General features: G+C 39.4%; 1 protein-coding gene across 1 annotated transcript in view; it reads right to left on the bottom strand.

The window, feature by feature from the left end:
- Window positions 1-591: 591 nt before the first annotated feature.
- SLC35F1 (solute carrier family 35 member F1) overlaps window positions 592-23,179 on the bottom strand; it is a 226,086-nt gene continuing 203,498 nt past the window's right edge. The window contains exons 7-8 of the mRNA XM_086876879.1: window positions 22,257-22,411; window positions 592-4,714 (exon numbers count right to left, since the gene is read on the bottom strand). Coding sequence (XP_086733005.1) covers window positions 4,490-4,714; window positions 22,257-22,411 — 380 coding nt within the window. The 3' untranslated portion in view covers window positions 592-4,489. The remainder of the gene's footprint in view (window positions 4,715-22,256; window positions 22,412-23,179) is intronic.

Raw genomic sequence — 23,179 nt, 5'->3', positions numbered from 1 at the left:
GTCCATGCAAACTTTCAGTGAGTCAAAGTCTTATTTTTTTTTCTTTTCCTAATTCTGCTCTTCCTGACACTCCCTTTCCCCCAGCACCTAAATTTTGTCTCCATCCTTTCTTTTCAGGACTCACCTGGGTGTAGTGTTGCAGTGTAGGGCAGCCTGGAAGGAAGGGCTGGGAAAGGCAGCTGTTCACATTCAGTAAACTCTGCCAGAGAAGCCTTTCAATATCATGCACTTGTCAGATTAATTCTAGATTAATTAATAATTTCTGGAAGGCAGTGGAGAGAGTGGTTTTGTCTCCAAATGAAGGCAGTGACTATCAGGATACCTAAGCTAGCCCTAGGGAAATGGTAGGTTAAGACAGAGGGTATGCAGGAATACTCTTATCCTTCTGGACCAGTGCTCTGGGGCCAGGAAAGACACTTGAGGATGCCTGATGGCATCTATCCTTAGACACCTTGGAAAGAGTTCTAGGTTAACCACCTCACAAGGGAAAGAAGTCCTGAGCACAGCAAAAATTGCATTCACGATTTACACTTCTGAAAAATCATTTTAGGCTAAGATAGCAGAAAGGAAACAAGAAATCAACAACCCCGCTTTCATAAAGCATTTATTTTTTTTTTATTTGAAAACATTATACAGGCATTACATTGCCACAGCCAGTCCATATAGGTGCATGCAAATATCAAAATGGAGAAAGGTTTATTCAGCTTCTCAATGCAGGATTTGGGGTTGGGATTTTGTTTGCCTGGTTTTGGTTTTGGTTCATACTTCCATTTGCGGTGTCAAGATTAGTGTGCTTTATTATGGCATTTAACAATAAAATCCTACCCATGGGGTAAAATTCATATTTGTAGCTAGCTCAGGAATACTAAATGGTTTTCAGAAAAAAAAAAAAAAGGAAAGAAAACAATACTACACGCTTGTCAAAATGTTAATAGCACAAGTTAGCAATCTCTACACTATACATTGAAACTTCTTCTTATGACACAGTGGTGCAAAATTTTCAATTGCTTGGTCTATCGTTGCATGTTTCGAAACTTTATAGCTGGAACAAAGACAAGGTCTGTCTCCCAGTGAGGGTTTTCATCCGGTATCAGAAAATGACATCAGTCTTGCTAAGGGCTGCCCAGGGCCAGCAGTATCAGAGAGTTTCAGTTTGTTCAGGCAAGGAGCTATGCGGAGCTAGAGACGTCCTACGCAACACGGAGAGTAGCTGCCGTTAGATAGCCGAGCCTTTGCTGGTGCGCACTGAGGGCTCCGACTGCAGAACACAAGCGGGCAGAAGGAATGTTTTCCTCCACCAGACCTCAGCTTTTTCAGTCAACACAGTTATTTGTAAAGCTATACTACTGTCTTCCTTCGAGGTCCATCCAGGACTAGCGCCCTGGTGCTAATCCGAGCATCCACCTTTTTTATTGGGAAACGCAGACAGCGAAGCAGCCCCGCTTTGCGCATCAAACTCCTCCTGTGCGAGAAGCACAGGGGGTGGTGGCTGGTAGCAGAGCGCTCACTGAAACATTCATGACTTATTCCTGTACAACAGAGCCTTTCAGAATAGCCTGGTAAAACCACCCCAGGTGGCACCTCTCAGCCACCCATGGATGGCAACCCCTTGTAAGGAGAAACTAACTCCCAGCCCCGTGACATGGCCAGGAGCTCCCTCCTGCCCAGCTGTTTCGCAGAAGACTCTAACAAACATCTACAAGTTAGTGTCAGAAAAATGAGGAGGGGGAGGCCGAAGGACTACAAACATTTGGCTTAAAATAAATACTAATAAGGAAATTAATCAAAACAGTTATGCAAAAGGAAGGAACTGTAAACATGAAACACACACGCACACAATCCTCAAGGTTCTCAGACCAACACGGGGACTAATGTTCAGAGAAAGGTATTTAATTGGTACAAAAGGTAGCAAAAAAGACTGAGATGACAGATGCCCACCAGTGTGCCTCTGGGCACCTGAGGGAGCCATGATTGTAATCAGACCCCTTCTCCTAGGGAATGTATGAAATCCACCTTACGTCAAAGCTCTCACAGGGCTCGACCCAAGGATCTTACCCTGAAGTGTCAAGGAATCTTTCTTGTGTTTTTTATTGTTTTCATTTAGACTTTCCTTAATATCCCCAGAATACAGACCTTGTTCTTCTGTGGGAATTCAGTGGTTTTTATGTTTTGTGTTTTTTTAATCTTCAACATCATATTGTTTTAATCCTCAAATCCTCAAAAAATTTAAGGAAAAAAATTTTGGAAACATGAGTGCTGAAGAGATTAAAAAAATAGAAGGCAGGAAAAAAAAAAATCATACGTTTGCTAGTTTAATACCAAGGGAACTTAACCAAAGCTTTTGGGCTAGTTTTGGGCATGATTTGGAAATATTGCAGAACCTTCCCTCAGGTGCAGCAGGGTTGTGGCAGACAGCCTAAACACAGTGGGAAAAAAATCACCTCTTCTCCACAGTAAGAATAAGATACAGCATACTTGCGCTGTTCAAGAGCATTTTGACATTTGCCACTTCATGTCTATTATGCATATATACACTTCTCTCAGTCTGCTTCAGGGAAGTTCCTTCTATATTAAAGCAGAACAGGAGTATAAAAAAATGAATGTTACCTCAGCAGAAATTCATCCTGCTTAGTTGAACTGTATGACCTTTCTAATCTCCAGTGTATAGATTGATTTTTTTCTCCTTTTTTAAATAGAAATAGGTAAGTTGTATTTTTCAAACATGAAGGTCTACATTTTGGCTTGAAACAGTCTTTTTCAGCAGAATAACACTCAAATCAAATTCACCTTCTATGCCCGCAAGCAAAATATTCATCAACCATGCCGTAAACTCCATTTTCAGATACAACGACTGTATACTCGCTTTTACAGCACTGCTATGTGCTCCTTAAACTCCTTTCTGAAGATCCTGGAGCGTTTTAAAATAACTTGGTCCCATAGCACCTCTGTGAGGTAGGTAAAATGTCATTATTCCCCTGTATACTGATTGGGAAACTCAGCCACACAGAAGGTAAGTCATGCCCAAGGATTCATGCAAAGATGTGGCAGAGTGGTGAATAAAACCAAGATCTCTCCTAGATTCCTCACCTATTGTCAGACACAGGAACACCTCATCCTCCTTAATTTTAAATCAAAAATAGATAAAGGATATTGAAATAACGATTTCCTTGTACTGGGCTCTCAGAAGAGCAAACATACAGGCAAAAATGGATTTTTCATGGTGGTGACTAAGATTTCCCCCATTCTGGTAAGGCTACTGAGGCAGAAGTACAGTTGTGTACAGAAGAGTGGAGCACACCCTTACTATTTTCACACGTCCCCAGGAATGTAAGAAAACTGCTGAATTCTTCTGCTTGCTTCACAGTTAATGAAAAATAATTGGCTGCACCCTGCCAGTAAAATGCCTTTATGCTACTGCAGCAACACCAGCAGATGGTCAGGTCTTTCTGCTCGTGAATTCCTCTCTTAATCTTCCTGATTTTTACAATCTGTGGGTTTTGGTGAAAAACTGACACATTTCTAAATAGCTATTGTTAGAATAATGAACCACGGGAAACTAAGCAAACTGGAGCAGCAAAAGGCACCCTCGATGCACGGAGTATCTAAAATAAGTGCCCTGATCCACATGATATGTCATCTTTCCATGGAGAGGTACAATACATAGGAAACTAGAAAATGCGTTTTTCTTTCTACAGGTTAAAATTTCATAAAGTAAGAAATCTGTGTTGAGTCATGACTACAGAGAAACTGACTCCCTGTCACCTGATGCAGAACCTTGGCCACCAGGAAATCTGCCATGGATCATAGAGAGGTCAATGCTTGAGTACTTCACTTCTGCAAATATAGAAAGGCTAAAATGCTCGCCTTATACCTATTCCTAGAATAGAGACGGATATTGTAAGTTGTCCCTTCTCTGGATTCATGGATCAGATTACCTAGAAAGGGCAACCAGACAGATAGCACAGAGGAACTCACTGTATTTCCCTCACCAAATCCAAGTTGCTAGCAAAAATGTGTCAGGGTGTTGTTACCACGACTAACCCATCTGTTTTGTGCAAACAAACAAATTTTAGAGAGAAATTAACAGTGACTGCACAAAGTGTATTTGCTGTAAAAAGGCGTGTTTTCCACAGCTGGTGTGGCTTAGGCATAATATCACTCTGTGTGTGTAAAACACACTTCTATGAACTTCTTTTTTTTGTAATTTCATCTTATATATTGAATATCTTTCACAGGTAGTTTGACATTAACTGATTCCTACACAGCAGTTTGTATCGCAAACATGCTGTTCATTTTGTAAACGAGGGACTGGCATCTCCTTGCAAGGAACACCCTGGAACAATCAATTTGTGTCTGTATGAGCTTTCCTTATTTGCTACCTTGCAGCTCACCAGCGTAACTGCACCTGGTAAATACCTTTCTCTATGTACAATACAGAGATAATGGATATACGAGCTCCACTGTCAGTAGGTGATCAACAGTCCTGGGTTTAAGCGACTCTAACGTGGGGCTCCTCTTCTGTCTCCTGCCCCAGGCTGGTGTATGTCACCGAAGGCTCCATCTGGCTGGTGGCTGGCAGGTCTACAACAGGTCCGGAAGGGTTTCGAAACTGCTTGTACACCCGAGGATCCTGGGCTACGTAGGTGGATGTGGAGGAGTAGAGCATCAGCCCAACAAGGATCGTGAAGAATGACAACAAGTAAAGTCCTGAAAACTGAGCAGAAATAACAGTGGAGTCATTAGACACGGCACAAATTAACCCGAGCTCATGAAGACCCAAAGACAGGGTTAGGCACAGATCCTTGTTTTGGCATGCACTGCACAGAACAAACTCCCTATCATGTGGATGTTGAATTTTTATGGGAATGACTCCTTGGAAGTTGATTTACTCCCCCCAGTTCCCCTGTCCTCCATAACCAAGAGCTAACTAGTGCCTTCCCCTGGGCCAGGCATGTTAAGTATTGACTGGCTGGGTCTGGGGAAAGCTGAGTTTTGGTCACAGACCCAAAGCTGATTATTTTATGCTTTTAGACAAGCCAGCTACTCCTCTAAGTCCAGGTTTCTCCAGCTCCAGTGTGAGGTACCATCACCTACAGTTGTCAGACAAGCAGTGGACAAACCTGAAGTTAGTTACAGCTAAACCACATGTCTGTGAAGTTAACGTGCTGTTGGAAATATAAAAATAGAATTAAATAATAATTTCAATAGGAATTTATATATATATATATATATATATAAATATATATTTTTAATTAAGTCACTTAAAAACTACCCTGTCTGTAGCTTTTCTTGCTTGTGAACAGAAAGCAGGTGCTAGAAGACTTAATGTGAGTTTGGACAGGATGAACTTCCGCTGTGAAACATGCTCTGTGTTGACATTATGAGGTTTGAAAGTACACATGGAGGGCAGCTAACTGAAAGCTCAAGTACACATATTTTGGCACACAGCTTCACTAGATCAGAGGTCAGACTGAATTTTTTGACATATACAGACTTGTGTCTGGACTAAAAATACAACACAAAGAACCTTTTTGGCAACTTATTAGCCCTTGCAGATAAAGCTAAAGGCAAAAGACAGGGTTTCAAAAGCACAGACCATTGGGTAGTAGCTTTAGATACTGGGTTCTGGCTACAGGGAACACAAAAATGGCTTTAAGCCCATATGACTTGCCTCCTGATCCTAGACTACGAGTTATTTCTTCATGAATGCTGTATGTGAGAAACCATGAAGGACAAATTGCACAGCCACCTTGTTGGGGATATAAATGATTGGTATTCAGTGGAACTTCCAGAAGTGCCTGTATTCTGCAGCTGTCAGGAATCTGTACCTGAACACCATCAACTACCTGCAACCTGCTATTAGCTGCTCCATGAGGTACTTCAGGATTTTATGTAAAGGCATCTGCAAGTGTGTTCATTAATCCTGACTGACTCTGCTTTGATGGATGCCCCATTTGTTTCCTCTGGATCACTTTAGCACAGCACAAAATAGACAGAATGGACTATATTATCTTGAAAGTTTTTGAGTAATTCTGCTTTTTATGCTTAAAGAAATTACCACTGTGGAGAAAGCAAATTTTACTTAAGCTAAATTTGCAGTGATGCTAATTTGTTGCTGTTTCATAAACCTACAAAATCTCCATCCAATCTGCTGCCTGAGGAAGCATTTGGCCTTTCTACTAATCCTGAGTATCTCTGAAAGCTTTGGTCACATAACCTGTGGTGGCACATATGTGTGTGTTTCGCATATCCAGTATGCATGTTTAACAGGGAAAATACCAAAATGGGGAAAGCTTTTAAAGTATCTCAGAAGGATCAGAGGGTAGGGCGAGTTTTGCTTTTCATCAGCTTTTTTTAATTGTTCTTTAACATGTATGTCACCCTCACGTATTGTCTGGCAGCACAATTTGATGAAACCACCCAGCGGTCCCACCAGTCACAGAGACACTGTTGAGCCTCACCCTGTGTCTGCTGAAGGATTCCTTCCATGAGACACAGCTCTGATAGATCTGTTTAAGCCCAGGTCTCCCCCATGTGGCAATCAAACACAAGTCAATAATTCCAAAGAAACTTCTGGTTGATTTTTCCCGCTCCATTTCAGTACAATTTTGTTCTCAGCACTTTCTTCCCCTCTTTCACTTTGTATTTGAACTCAAGTATCACTTGGCAGCAGTGAAGTTGACTAATCTCAAGCAAATCTCAGGAGCCAAATGCATCTAGTTTCCCATCCCTAGTTTCCCACTGTCCCTTATTCCCACCTTATGCTTGAATTTCTCACCCCAGCCAGCCAATTGGCTTGGCCCACTGCACAGCCAGAGTGCCAGCCAGATCTGTGATTGCCTTGTGTCCTGCTGTGAGGAATCTGTGGGGCTTCCAGCAGCTAAATGTGCTTTTTTTCTTGTTCTAGGAGCTGCCCAGACAAAATACATTTATTTTTGCTTTGGTTCATGGCTCCAGCTCTATCATATCCCCCTCCTCCTGGCCATACAGCTATTTCCTCTCTCAGGGGCTTCCTGCCAGTGGGTTCTTTTGGCTGATAATATTCTTTCCATGGTAGTGTCCTCCCTTGTGGCAGCTCTCCAGTCTGGGAGAAAGGGTTTGGGCATAGCTTGGAGAAATCTAAACAAAGGTCTGTGAAACATTTGTCTTTGGTATCTATGCACAGCTAGCTCAAAGAGACCTGCACTCTGAGAGTCCTATGACAATTCCTTCCTTTTTACCTTCCTTAGAAACAAGGTTCAGGCTGAATTCATTTGTGCAGCAGCTCTCTGCAACACTGAAGTAGAAGGGTAGTCAGTGAGGTTAATATAGGAATATATACTGAAGTATATGGCAAATCTGTTTTTTTGTCAATACTCTGTCAGACTCATCCAAACCCCTTTGAAACAAATGGGCATTTTCCTCCTATTAAAACAGCAGTGAATCCATCAGTGCAATGGAAAGATGCAGACTTAGTTCCCCAAATACAAGATTTATTCATCACTGTACTGTGCTACTCACACTGCAGCTGAAATCTGCTGAAATTCCAGCTGAAATTTATGGAAGATAAGATTTCCAAGCACACTCTATTGCTATGTAGGTTTTAGAGGTTTTTTTAATCTTGATCTGCAAACCTCATCTACTGAGATTTGCTATTAATAGACAGGAAAAAGAAACACATTCAAAACCAGCAGAAAGAGCTATTCCTAAGAAATGAAGTGAGGGAAGAGCACTTTTCATTGCCACTCTCTACTCAACTGCAGTACCAAACTGCAGATTCTTGGGAAGTGTGTAATTCCTCTCTGCCTAAAAAGCTGCTTGAGAATGATATTGTGCTCCATTTTACTGAATTGTCTTCTGTAGAAATATATTTCCTCTAAGAAAAAATGTTTTTAAAATATCCAGATTTGTATGCCTCTCCAAATCCTTCCCTCCATTCTGTGCAGGATAACTTTGAGTTGTTCAAAGAGTAACATGGTCAAGGGAAACTGGTTAGCTCAGATTAGCTAATGAGTGTCACACACCCTAAACAGACTACAAGTCAACTCATGTTTCTGTATCATTAAACAGTTTGCTATGGATTTAATATCTACACATATAGGCACACATGTATATAAACTTGATTATCCATGGAGCTAATTTGAGACACCAGATGACTTTGTGGTGGGGTCAATGATCTAAAACTCTTGAGTCCCTGGATTTGATTTTCAACCTGTGAATTTATTTTGTGAATCACAATGATTTAGATGATCCCCAGCTTCTTACCCATTTAAAAGAGATAATAATGGTTACTGAATAAAGATGAGTTTACAGAATAAAAATGGGGAATAGGGATCCTCTGAGGAGAAGGCAGAGATCTGCTTTGCAGGGAAAGCGCCTTACAACATTTCAGATTTAATGGCTGACATGAAAAGTATCTGCCAAAGCTTTTTAAACAGCATATCTGCTGTTTAAATATCCATATCTGCTCTGCTCTGACATCTGCATGTCTATAAATGCTTTCCCAATCAATAGTATTCAATATAGAGCATATAAGGATATTCATAAATGTTAAAAAAATATGAAAACACACAAAAAAACCTTCTCTAGACACCATTTAGTACTGGTGGTGAAAATGGCCTACATTAAATTAACATTACCTTTCAGCATGTGAAAAGCACATCTTTGGTGCCTGTCATTTTGAAGATAAGACACACAAAGCAAAACCTAGACAAACATAACCAGGTAACAAGATTTGGCCAGCCATTCAAAACAAGCAATGATTCTGGTGAGTGGACATTTCTGGTATTTATCTGAGTTGTTCACTAGGAACCAGTACAGGTTCAGCAGATGAGTTTATGGAAGCTGGTGGCTTGGCTGCAGCAATGGTGGCCTCACTCCAGTACGTCCAGCTGCAGAACCCCACCAGGAAAACCACTGCAGCAGCAAGGTCCAGCTGATCACAGCAAATATAAGGTGAAATTACTCTTTCTGTTATCTATGCACAAAGTCTTTCATGTTAAAAAAGAAAGGAACTCAAATATATCTGCAGTGCTACATACAAGTGTAGATGAAGTTTACAAAACAAATTTAGCTTATTTCTATAACATTTTTGTTGCAAGCCAATCAAAATTACAAGTAAGTCAAGCATCACAAGGTTCCTAAAATAAAGTATAAAGGAGCCTGAAAACTTAGTATTTTTAAAAAATCCAGAATAAACTATTATACCTTTCAAAATTTACTCCCTACCAGTTTTTATCCTTTACTTTTTACTGTCTGTCCATGTGAAACTTGTCTTTCATATATCCTTAAATCACAATGGGTAAAACCCTTCTACTATTATGCTTTAAAGTAATCCACTTGGAAAGGTGGGAGAAAAGGAAGCTTCTTAATGGGGAAATGAGTGAATCTGATTTCATTGTCTTGGTCAGTGATTAGACAGTAACAGAAGAAGAAAAAATTAGAAAGGAAACTGTTTAGAAGGTAGTAGATTCATGCCTTGGTCTGGAGAGAGCGAGTCATTCTTCAGTACACAGGTCATGAATTTAGAAGGGAAAGCCCAAAGAAACAGCATGGAAAAATCACATCTAGGAAAGGCTGTGCTGACTGTCTCCTGACAAGGGAATCTGCAGACAAGTAGTTCTGGCTGCCACAGATGTCCATGTCCATGTTACCACTGACACCATGGCAAAACAGTATCCAAAGTGACAAAATGAGACAGATGTGAGTCTGCAGAAAAGCCCACGCAGACAAAGAACTTCAATGATTTGCTAACTTTGGTTTTTTGCTCAGCCATCATGATAATGATCTTGAACATTATTACAACGGTTATGAAAATGCAAATTCTGTTTTACTCAGTCCACTGAACTGGAAATAGTTGCAGGAGCAGACTATTTGAGCTGCAGCACTTCAACACACCATTTGTATTTCAAAACAGAAGCCACACACTGAATCTCTTGGTAGGTAGTATGAACCCCAGCTCCTATCCTCTGGCAACCCAACTGTGCTTTTCAAATCTTTAAAAAGGTTTTTTTGTTAAATTACTAACAGAAAATTTATAATTGTCATGTTTCACATATTCAGTGCTAAAGTACGAAATGGAATAACTACCTTTTTCTCTACCTCATCTGGCAGTTCCTCACATCTTTGCATAAATGAATAAAGAAATCAGGTCCATTAATTCAAGTTTTAAATCTCAGAGAAAAGTGACCTCCTCAGAATCACACTGATGAAGAGGGGTAAAAATGTACATATCAAGTGAAATTAACCTAGTTCCATATTTCTGCTGGCACCATCCATGCTCTCCAGACAGGCAGTTTCCACCACTTTCTTCTTTCCCATCAGTGGGTCTGTGCAATGCAGTGAACTCTGCTTTCCAGACTAATTCAGTTTGTAGCATACGCTGCACAGCCCATCAAAGCTAAGGCCAATAGGTGTTCTTTCACTGACTTATGGCTTTTTCCCCTGGGTAATTTCACACATGAATACCTGAGCAGGCTGAGTGAAGGGAGTTAAACCAAATTTCTCTCATTATCTTTAATATAGCAAACAGACATTTCCACTCTGTTTGATAAATTGATCGAGAGGCTGAGCGTCTTTCCCCAATTTTCTGTTTCTGCCTCCAATATAGCAAACCAAGCTCTCCGTGACCAAGTGCAGAAGTTGCACCGTGGGATGCACACACTCTCCAGCCAGCAGCAGTACCAGAAGGCTGAGGGCTCTGAGAACTAGGAATTCACACAGTGCTTTCATGTGCATGGCTGGATGCTACAGCCGTATTACTTTATTAATAGCAACAGGAGCCAGAATCCTAGTCATAGCTCGAAGTGCTCTTTGGTGACTGCCTTGGATCACACCCACGAGGATCTGGCTGAGTCTGTCTTGGATCAGCATTGTGACTTGAACTATTGCTGACTATTTTTGTCCCAGCCTACAAGGAAGATACCTCTTTGGGATTCAGAGCTTGATCTGCTCGACAACCGAAACTGAAGCAACCTCCGACAGTGAAACAGCGCATTTTATAACCCCAAATGGCACCATACACCAGAAGGGCTGCTGGGAGTTTTCCAGACTGCATTGAAGCAGACAAAACAAATCCATCTGAACCTTTATGTGTCCTGCCAGATCTCTAAGTTTTTAAGAAATCACCGAAAGGACCCAAATCACTGAGGTATGGTTTAGAGTGCCTTCCCTACTCACCAGCTGCAGAAGCTGGAATGTCTGAACAGAAATGTTGTTTCTCTTGCTGAGAAAGGCACCAAAGGATGCTGGACAACTTCAGTAATTATGATAACTTCTGCACAGCAAGTCTGTCTACTACCAGCAGGACTGCGTTATTTTCACACTTGAATGATTTCTTAGGCAAACCATGAGGATAAAGTTTTAAGTGATGACTTAAAGTCCTATCTTGCCCTCTGAGCAGAGCTGGGACGAAAAGTGAAGAGTGTAGCTAGTTCCTCCACATCTTTGATCATCATTGAATGAAGGAGGTTCATCTCAACACATCACTCATGCCAGCAGAACCCAAGGCAAGAAGTTTCTGATTTGTGTAAATGACAGTGAAAACCTAACACTGCCCTCGTTGCCATTTGGTGAAAACAAAGAAGCCAAAGCAAGTTTCTCCTGTCATTTCATGCATGGCAGAAAGGCCATACTTCTCAATTCTTGATGCTTGCTTGCACCCTCAATATGATCTAACTCTGATGAAATGCTGTCCATTACTATGGCTTATGCTGAATTGCAAATATTGCAGAGAAACCATGATGAGAAGGAATCAGATGACACATTTTCTGTATCTTCATGTTGATTCTGCTTGCATGTTTAACTCCATGTAAACTCCATGCATATTTTGTGCTTTCTGACATACAGCAGCACCCTCCTTTTCAGCTCTTGCATGATATTTGCTGGTGGGCACCGTTTAATTGGTAAAACAGTGGTCAGTGGGAAACTCCTAAGCTTTCTTACCTTTTAGATCCTGATGTTATCTACAGGGGAGAAGAATGAGGAGGGTTTACTGGAAAACTATCACCAGGAATTCCGTTAAAATTTAGGAAACTTTAAATAAATTTCCTGGAATTCTTTGGTGGAATGAAACAAACTTATGGAGAAAACCAATAGCATTTTGGGAAAAATCTCTGAGCTTGACACAGGCACCAGTATGGCAAATACTGATTTTGCACAAAGCTGCATGATTTCAAGCTTCTCAAGTGGCATCCTTAGAAAAAGTTAACAACAGCCTGTCCTTTCTAAATACATGCCTGATAGGGCAAAATGTTTGTGTGAAATGGCCTATCTTCCTTTCCTGGGTGCCAGGAGAGATGGGAGTGCTGCTTTCTCTTCTGTTTCCCTTTGTTGCCTCTGACATCAGACATGGAGAAAAAATGAGCCTGTGTTCAGAACCCCTGCGGTACCAGCAGTCTGTCTAATTAAAAAGTGCAAGGTAGAATGAGTCCTGCAATCTGTTTTAATCTTATGTATGTAGGAAAGAGATTTTCATGTGAAGTTAAAACACTTCCATTCCATTGCTCTAATTTCCTGTGAGCATCCTCACTGTGGCATAAGGAGGCTTCATTTCTGGTTATTTTATATCAATTGCTTGTCGAGAAAGTGGTAAAGGACCTATCCTTTCAGATGTTCTTAATACAAAAAGGAGGGGCACAACAAAAAAAACCTTATAAAATCAATTTTTCTTCCCCACTTTTACCTTTCAGTATTCTTTGTTGGTTTGCTCTATCAGCTGCCAGTTGCCATGTGTCTTTTTGGGTTTGTGTGCAAGTATTTAATATAGTAGCAGCTGTCTGCTGTAACTAATTCTCTATTACTGTACATGAGGCTAATTGTGCTCAGTGTGTTCAAAACCACGCTTGTAATAACTGATTCATCTTGGATTCTTTGTTTATATTTTTCTGCTGAATCTAACAGTACATTCCTGCAGAAATTCCCTCCCAAATGGTGTTCTTTTCTCCTGGCAATACAAGTGGGGAGCACTCCTGCCCTGAGAAACAAGGGCTTTGCAGCTGCCAGTTACTCTTGCCACGCCAAGTGACCACGCCAGCTGTGTGGAGGGAGTGTGACACGGCTGTTTCATGTCAGGGCTCTCTGTAGTGTGACACATTTGCTGCTGGCAATGAGAGACCAAACTTCAGGGACTCCAAGAGCTCTCAATTGAGTCGACTCTCAAGGCATGAGGGAATCAGAATGGAGAGCATGTCCTCAGCTGTCAAATCCAACCCCCCATTACTGCTTACAGTCAGATCACATATTCTGTCTAGCAAATCTTCTCATGCAAGTATTATTAGGGCTTTTTTCACTTCCCACTAACCTATTTGAAATAATCCTGGAACCTCCCTGCTAAGATAGCCAAAAAAAATCCACCTTATTTCTATACATTCTCAGTTTCTACCTGTATATTCTTGTATCATTAGACCAAATAATTCTCATTTTCTCCTTGTGAATTTATAGATTAATTCATATATATTAAGGTTCAAAAGTGCCTCCCAACACATCAAAGCTATGTTACATACAATAAAGATTTTTTAGGGATCTGCATATTCAGTACATTGTTAGGGGCCACATAGTTACTCTGTCAAGGCTTTGGAGCACATAAGAGAAAAAGCTCTGTTTGGTGCTCTTGAGCTGACAGAAAAAAAAGCCCTGTAACTGCAGCCAGAAAAGTGCTGTCCCCAAGATGGTAAGTTGTCCTGTCCTATGGCATTAGCACTTCTCCGTCAATACCAGAAATACCTAGACAGCCTCATTTGGAAACAGCTTTGTCACAACCGTGCTCAAATTCTTCCCATCTGTTGCCACAGACACTGCCTCGCACTTTGTGCTTCACAGCATTTCTCAATGTCAGCCAGTTCCAGCTGCCTGATTATTCTAATTCTTCTTCCTACTGAGGGTGCCAAATCTATTACTACAGTCACCACACAAGATTGGTCTTCAGACCAACTCCTTGGGACCTCCATCAGCCAGTTCCTTCGAGCATTCTCTCAGCACATTGCCTTGTCCTTTACCCCCATCAGCCAGTTTCTCACCTGCCTTCCAATCTTTACATCTCTAATCTTGTTCTTTAGCTTAGCTGATAATTTTCTGTGCTGCACTGTTCAAAAGCCTTGCACAGCTGATCTATCATTTGACTTTTCCCTATAAAAATCTGTTAAATTATCAGACAGACATCAGATTTAGATGGGATTATTTGTCTTCTGTGAACCCGCTTGCATTTCATCCAATTTTCCATTTATCTCCATGTCCCTAATTATGTCTACTTTTGATTTTATTTTCTACTCCACATCAAATTTGAAGTATTCAGATTATTGTGTTCTGTTGCTACTTCTGACACAGTAATTTCCATTTCTATTAAATATAGTGCATTGTCTTCACATTTAACTCTCATCCTTACTGAATATGACAGAAGGTCTCAATTTTGTTTTGGCGCCAAGCGAGAGGTTGTTTAGTTTTGGCCTCCACTGCCCTTGCACAGCAAAACTATTTCTTCTCTTAGTATGTAAGAACTTTATGTTGCTTCTTTCACTTTCTTCTTCATTGCCAAGCTTGGCTTATCTTTTACAGTAATTAGGCTTCACTCTTTCCCTTTTTTACCTGTACAGTATTACTTTTCTTTTGAGATTCCTTGTTTTCTGTTCATTTCTAACAATTTTTTCAACAGATGGTTTGTCCAGTTGCATCTGAAGTTCTTCCCTATAAGTCATCCTCTTGTCCTTAAGATATAAAATTAAGATTACTATAAATTAAAGCTATTAAAAAACTCCTTCAGATCCCTTATAAGCCTTTTTAACAGTGTTCCTTGCTAAACTTAACTCGTGTCAAGGTGGTGGGAAATTCCAGAAGTTTAGTCCAGCTAATAAAATTGCTTGTCAGCAGTGCTGATGTCAAGCATCTGTCCCATATCACAGGTTTGAAAGCTTCCAATTTAATGGGTAGGGGGAGTTTAGACAAAAATAAGATGATTTTCGTACATGTTCTAGAACCTAATAAAATACTCCACTGCTTAGATTGAAAGCATGTACAAGTGATGTTTTCTAACTGATATTTTGTTTGTGTGTTGATCCATTCCTCCCCCATTCTGGTAGGAAAGAGAAGCTGATGAGGATGTTTTAACCCTGTGTGTCTGTAGCATTCACTGATTTGGCTGGTAGGAGGCACAACTGGAATAATCACTGCAATCCAGTTGTATACCAAAACCAGATTTTACATATGTTCCTTCCTCATAGACCATGGCGTAATTTGTAGGCCACACATAATTCTTTGCACACTTCCTAAATATTCTACCTTCTTTTCTGGTCATTTCTTGAAATAAGGTTTACTCAGTTCCATAACGAATCTCCAAATTTATAATGAAATTATTGCATTTAACCTTTAGTATTTTTTTTCCAAGATGGTTCTGTCTACATCTCTGAGGAACTTGTAGTCTTTGTTTCCCTGTGCAAAGGTGAAAACAGCATCCAATTCAAAGAACCATAATTTCAAAATCTTGTAGATTTTCAGTTGCTGAGCCTTGTTTAAGCTTTTGAATGCAACTACTGCCTTGCTAATTCACGACTTTTTTTTTTTTGCTTTCTCTTGTGGGTTGCAAATTATTGCTGAGCTTTGTAACTCAACACATTCATTGTAATCCCTTGTCTTCAAAAATATTCTTGTCTTGGGAAAAGCTGAGGTTTTTATTTATGCTGATTTTTTTCCTCCACAAGTAATTACGACACAGCCTCTTGGTCTCTGCTTTCATATTCACTGAGCATCATTTAGAAAAGTGTGCCGTCAGTAAGATCCATCTCTTTAGACAGGATGACTTCATTATGTTTTTTCTGTCTGTGCTTTTTCTTGTGATAAAGCAAAAGAAAGTAATTTGCTACAATATTTTTTTCTCTTTGCAGTTTGCGATCCATTTTCTGGTTCTTTGATATTGTGCATCTTTATTGCTGTCATCCTTTTCCAGCCAATATTCACCTTTAAAATCAATATGGTTTTGTTGAAGCTTTATCATCCAAGGGTTAATTCCAATTTAACAGGAAGAGTTCCCCTAATATGTTTGAGCTCTCATACTGGGTAGGAGTTAAAAGCTATTTACTTCCTTCAGATTGTAACAATTACACTTCACAATATACTCTTGTGGTTTACTTAAGAGATCTCTGACTGATTCCCTAATAATTTCTTCACTAATTCCATAAATTTTACATTTTAACACTTGACATATGCAGGAAGGTGTGACACTCAGAAAGATGTGATTCAGAAGTTACCCACAATAAAAAGGGGGTAGTGGTGGTCTTTGTTTTGGAGGGTTCTAAGATCAAGATGTGTTCATTTAGCATTTCTGTTTCGATAATTAGGCATTTCCAACAAAAATGCATTTTCCTAGGAAGCTTCAAATCAGTTCTGCTCTGTGCATTCTTTTAAAATAAGACCAAATGAAAAAATCCAAAGCTAAAAGCACTAAAAACAAGTTAAAATCTTGACATTTATGATGAGCTAGTGTCTGAAAAAATAATTTTAAATCGAAGCTTTTATCATAACTTCTGCAATACGAATGCCACATCATTTACACCCTTCTTGATGACTTCCAAGGAGTGAGCATCCATGTTTCACTATTCATGCTTTGCAACTAATGAATCTATTGCAAGATAGCACTGTCAAAGGAAGACATCCTTTTAAAAATGCAGTATTTTGAAAAAGCTTCCATATCTGTGCTGTGTTGTTAAAAATCTGTCAGGCTGTGCAACATCTTGGTGGGAGACATTTAGTTTTCCAGCTTCTACTCTCTTCTGTCATTTTACTTCATAGCTTTTTTATTGTATGCCATCCTGCACCATCACAAAAAGGGTGAGTGGATGGGGCCCTTTCTGTCACAGGAATTTGTGTGACCAAAGACACACCTAACTCCTTTCCACCTCAAAGCAGCCCTTTAAATACAGACACCTAACTGTATTCTAGTTAACTATAATTTGGGGGAGGAAATTCAAATAGATAACCAATGAAATAAATAAATTAAAATAAATTTGAAAACAATGCTGCTTAGATGAAAGGCATGTAGACAGTACAGCTTCATGGGAGCAGAGGTATTGAGAGGGACTCTCACTGTAAGAAATTTAATACTTTGGAAAAGGAAACATGAAGATAGGTTTTTGCACATTATCAATGACATAAAGAACTAGCAACATGCCTTACCCTCATTATTATCACAGGCTTGGAAGCATTCACAAGGATAAAAGCCCTGTGTGATTAAATTCCATTAAAACAGAAAGTTTACGGATCAAGCAGCTTGCATACCAAATTTTATCAGGAAAATACTTTTAAGTGTATGACTGAGAAAGTGATAGTGCAAAAAACAGTTTTTTAGCCTGCACTGCCTGCTTCACTAGAAATAATGATGCACCACTGACAGCACCACTGACAACACCACTGTCGAAGTTTAAAATAGGTAGGTGTTAATTCCCTAACAAGTGCAAGCAAAGATCTTACTGACTTCAGCTTATGCTTTCAGGGAAGTTTAAAAAAAAAAAGGTGAGAATATAAACTGAAGTATTTTCTCAGTTAGGTCAGAGAAGTCTTTCAGATGTTTATGGATGGCTGCCAAATAAAAATCAAAGTAATAAACAATCCTCCCCCAAACCAAACCATTTTTATTTAACTTCTGCCATCAAACCACAGACTTTGTATCCATCCTGCTCCAACAAAATCCAGGACTCCCTGAAGCATATAGAGTAAAGGTCAAAAATAAAGTTTCATCTGCATAGGCATGGAAATGTGTATTTTTTTAAAGATGATTCCTTGAGTGGCAGGCTTTCCTAATTTAGAAAAATGAACTGAAGCTCACCAAAGACAGCAGAAAAACATCACACTGTCTTCAATACATATTTCTAGCACGGGTCAAATTTTCACCACAGTGAAGACGATGTAAATCCCAAATTCACAGGCACTGCTTAGGATCTTTGCTGGCAAAAAAAGAACCTGGAACCCCCTATCCCCAACCTTCACCCTCTCTTCTCCATCCAGAAAAACCCCAGTCTTCATGGCTTGTTCTTGATAATGAGAAGACTTTCATCTGCTCTCTTCCATTGGATGGATGCTGCTAGAATTAGCATTGAAAAGTAATTTTTAGAAACATCACTGAGTATCAGCAAATGAGGTTTCAACTAGCATAACTTCAGATTTCTGGTCCTGGAAGGATTTGAAAATCATGTTGATCTGTGTATCCAAGTCCTTTGTCACAGATACTCTCTGAGATTCTGAATCAAGATAGTTGACTTCCCCGGTTCATTATGAAATACATGCATTTTCTTCAATTGGGAATTGTTACTATAGTCAGAAATCCTGAATTTTTATAGCTGCATCTTGGATAAAGTCATGAATGAATTTGCCAAGGCATAATATAATTGATTTGTGTTTGGTTTGCTAGGTAATGATATAGTATAGTGTGACTCAACCTGCTAGTCCAGAACACAATCATGCTCTAGCTGCTGGAAAATATAAAATAAACTGCTTAGATTATTTAGTGAGAACCTAATTTGCTTAGAAAGACTAAAGACAACATAGAGCTTGCAAAGGAAAAGTAGTAAGTCTAAAAGTTCACATAACAAAACAGCTGAGGCTAAAATGTAAAAAGGAATACTCCTGATAAAAAATGCCCCTGTATTTATACAAAAGTTCTAACTCTGAGTACCTAGAGAGGTGGCCCTGAATTTTTTTAGCACCACGGATGTCCATGTATCCATAACAAAGAATTGCCAAAGACAGTTCTGTTACTTGTGCTAAAGAAGAAGGCAAAATGAGAACAGACAGCTAGAAAAGTTTTGAATATAAAAATTGTATAACACATATCAATAGGGTGAGAATTAAAAAAAAAATAAAAAATTGAAGATATGGTGGTGTATATTTAAATGCTGTGGCAGTGGTGGATATTCAGCTACCAAAGAGGCCAGACACATTTCTCCATCCTCTGGAATATTTGAAATTATTGATTACAGAGGAATTAAAAAGAAAGCTTTTATTTGCGGCATGCAAGAACTTTTAAGAATGATTACAAACCAGTAATCTATCTCCAGTTGAAAGCTATATATTTTTACATTTTAATACAATAAAATCTTGAACAATTAACATCTTGAATGACACATACATCACCACAATTGTGTTGAGCTAACAGGCTGAATTTCCAACTTCCATGGGCCTGGGAAGTGTTCAGTGTGCTAAGAAGCTGTGGGGTAAGACTAGAGATGCAGCTGTTTATGAACTCACTCATGTCCCTCATGCAATGGTGTTTCGAGGCTGTACTATATAAAAATGAAATGCTAATGAATCAAAACACTTCAAAGACAATCTTCTCTTCAGTTTGGTTCCAAAAGCACTAAACCTCAGTTAAACTAATTTCCTGCATTTTCCACGGATTTTCATAGATCTACTGCTATAGGTGCAATAAACCTGTCTGGTGATAAAAGTAGCAGCACAGGGAAAAGTCACAACTGTTTCTTGAAAGCCTCATAAAATGATATTCTGCAAGGGACACTAAGTCACTCAGTTGATCCTACTTCAGCATAAACCCATTTGCTTCCTAGTGAAGTGGGGCTGTGCCCATTGGCCAGTGCAGAAAAAAAGCAGGAGTTGCAGGACATGTGCAGCTGGGCAAGGAATGAAACAGCTCTTTAAAAGCTAAGAAACAAGCAACTGTACACCTTCTCCTAGAAGGGGAATTAATTCAGATCACTTCATGCCAACATATTAGACCTCATTATTGAGTGCAAGTCACACATTTCACAGTTCTGCTTCCTCAGATAAAATGACACCTGATAGCAAACCATAAAGAGAAGGAGGAGGTCATCTCACTGTGGATAAAAACATGGTAACTGAAGAAGAAACCAAATAACTAAGTGGGCTTTTAAATCTACATGGTCTTTGCATATAGCTTCTCTTTTCAAATTTCATCTGCAATGTGAATATGAAAGGTGTGAAAGGAGACACTGACAGCTTGAGAAGTTGATGCTGCATTTCAGGTAAAGGTCCTTTCACAAAGCCCTGATAAAGGTCTTCTCCTTATCAACACTTCAGCTGGGAAGAGCAAAGGAGAGACACGTGAGTTGTATGGATCGCAAGGTGAGTATAAATTACAGAAGAAATGCAGTGATGAAAAATGCCAGTGCTGGCTTGCTATCTATGGGGTAACTGGCCTCCTAGAGAAATAGAGTAAAAAGAATTGCACCAGGTGCTGGAGGAATCAGGACCTCAAGCTGAAGGGGCTGTCTCAGGGAGGATGAAATCCAGCCAGATGAGGTGCAGAGAAGGGCTTGCTCTGATTAGTGAACTAAGGGCTGAGAAACAATATGATTCCTCTCTACTGATGTACCAATGGAGTAAAATGCCATGGAAATGGGCATTCTTGCTGCTAATGGATATTCTTGGTAAAAAGATGAATGGACCAAAACGAGGCACAAGTAAATTTATGCTGGAAATAAGGAGGTTTGTAACTGTTGGAGAAGTAATCTTCTGAAAGTCTTCCAAAGACAGCAATGGAGGTAAAAAAACTTGAACAGGTTTAAGTAACTGTCTGATAAGTGTTTATGAAAGCAACAGCATGATACATATGGTTAACCATAGGAAAATGAGATTTTCAGTTTTCTAATAACTAGAGCAAGGGGAAGAGGAGACCATCAGTTACTTCAAGTGTGGAACTCAACCAGTTTATCACATGTTGAGATGGATGCTTTCAACAAGGAAACCTTTCAGTTCTAAGCCTTCTACTCTTGAGCACTTTTCCCATAAAGGTCTTGAAGGGAGACCAAGATGCCATTATGGATGGGAGCTGAAACATACTTACTGTAGAAAGATGGGGGTCAGTAAAGCCGAAAATTCTGCCTTCCTGGCTCTGCTAATATATCCAACAATTAGACACAGGGGAGAAATTAGACCTTTAATGCACCTTTTGCCTTTCAGGTGTCTGAACTTTAAAGTTTGTGTTTGAAAAATTGTCTTTATTGTCAGGTTTGAGCAATGCTGAGCAAAGAGCTGTCCAACCTCTGCTGCCTTCTGAGCCTTTCCCTTTATTGGAGTTTGATTTTGCTAGTATACCAGCACCACTGTTTTCAGAATAACATTTGTCTTTCATTGAGCAATTTAGTAATTTTTCTTAGAAACAGTGGACTAACATGACTAAATATATTTGTCTGTGGGACTCAAATAATATTATTAACAGGAGATAGCAGTTTTCAGATAACACCTAAAGTTAAACACCTTAACACTTTGGATTTGAAGCATGAGGCAGAAAGAAGGAGAAACAATATCACCATGAGACAGAGCTGCAAAGCAGCAGGCAACCCCTACACTGTGTTTTCAGTCAAATTTTTGTTTCTATTCTTGCTTTCCTGCTGCCTACAAAAAAAAAGCCACAAAACCAAAATAAAAGACAGCAGTGACAAAGTGTGTTGGACTCTGAAGAAGTGTGTTGAACTGTCACTGTCTCATTCAGATTCATTCAGGTACTATTACTATAACATAATCTCATTTGAGTTGATTAGACACTCAGAATTTAAAGTCTTTCTTTTGTCTAACACTTCTAATACAATTTAGCTAACAAGTAACCTCCCTCCTATGAATAAATGATAATAGAAAGCAATTGCTTCCAGCACTGCAATGTTATTTTCACAGGATGGACACCATGGGGGGATACTTGTGAATAATGAGGTGCCATTCCTTGTAACTGGAGGTCAAATGTGGTCCTGTACAACATAGTGTTTTCAGTATTAGGGGACCTGGGAGGTCAAAGTTTAACTTCAACACAAATACACTGTACATTTTGGCATTTATAAGAAGAGACAAAACACTGGTATGGCCAAGAGAAAGGTGTAATTTATGAACAATTTAGTTTTACATTCAGAATCAGTATGAGTGAAACAACCTTGTTCCCAGGAAAAAAAAAAAAACAAAAAACTGTGGGAATTTTGGAAGAGTCCTTCCCTTCATGCTGCCACCTTAGATTTGTTCACAGCTGTTGAAAGTAACCTTTGATAAGTAAGATGAAATTAATGATACAGTGGCTGATGAACAGGTACTCAAATCTTAAAACTTGTAGCAAAAAGACCAAATGATCTCTCTAAGAAAACATGAAATCATAAAATTTTTTTCTTTTAGCGTAGGAAGCCTGAAGTAAAAAAATCAACTTGCACTTATACTATTGTGTAAGTATTGTATTGTTCAGATCTAGCAAAGCTTGGAGGCTTCTTTTGTTTCCTCGTTCTGCACTGACGTTTCTTCAGGCATACTGCTATTACCCAAATACGTCTCTCATTTCCACATACCTTGTAGTGGAAGAGGAATAATCCACAGAAGAGGCTGTACAGGTCAGCCGTGAGCAGGGAGAGGTTGACGGCAGTAGCACTGGTTTTCTTTATGACCACTGGCATAAAGCTGTAGAGGCCAAACATACAGGCACTAAAGCCAACGTACAGCAAGCCTGCAGGAGAGAAACAAGAAGCAAAGTGACCTTTCAGACTGCAGAAATGACTTTGTTGGGAGGAAAAAGGTTGTGCTTTTAGGAAAAGAAAGAATAATGCTTTTTGAAAGAAAAATTCAAGTTAATAACATACACATATATGGAGAGTGAAAACCATACCAACACGGCTCATGAGGTCCTTTGGGATCTCCATAACAACCAAGATGTCTCACATTGGTGTCTTATACTACCAGTGACTACTCATGTCCAACATAGATTTGGACATAAGGACACATTTGAACATATCAAATCTAGTATCTGCAGGAGCTGAATGTCCTCAACACCAAGAGGGTTCGGCTGAGTTGGATGGAGCACACAGTATTTTTCTGGGAATGGACCCAAAATATGAATGCAAGATTATTTGCTGAGTGGTTAATGAGCAAATGGATGAATGCATGAGGACAGCACTCAAGTGGCAGAGGTCCTAGCCCTATTTTGCCACCAAAACTGACAAATCACTTCACAGTTTGGCACCTCTGTTCCTCTACTCCTTTTTGTCTGCCTTCCTTAATAAAACTTTTGTGAGCTGAAACTCTTTCCTGCTACATCTTTACAGCATGCCTCACACAAATTAGGCTGTTAGACTCTAATAGAATAAAAATACATTACAGTAAAAATCTAAATTAATTAAAAAACCTAAATAACTTACTGGGAAAAAATTCATTGCTTCAGTTATTACTTGATAAATCCCAAGACAAATTAATCAATATGAAGTTAAAAAACCGCAAA

The sequence above is a fragment of the Cyanistes caeruleus genome, chromosome 2 (genome assembly GCF_971803275.1).
Source record: "Cyanistes caeruleus chromosome 2, bCyaCae1.hap1.1, whole genome shotgun sequence".
In the NCBI taxonomy this organism is placed as follows: Eukaryota; Metazoa; Chordata; class Aves; order Passeriformes; family Paridae; genus Cyanistes; species Cyanistes caeruleus.
This window is presented reverse-complemented; position numbering and strand designations above follow the sequence as displayed.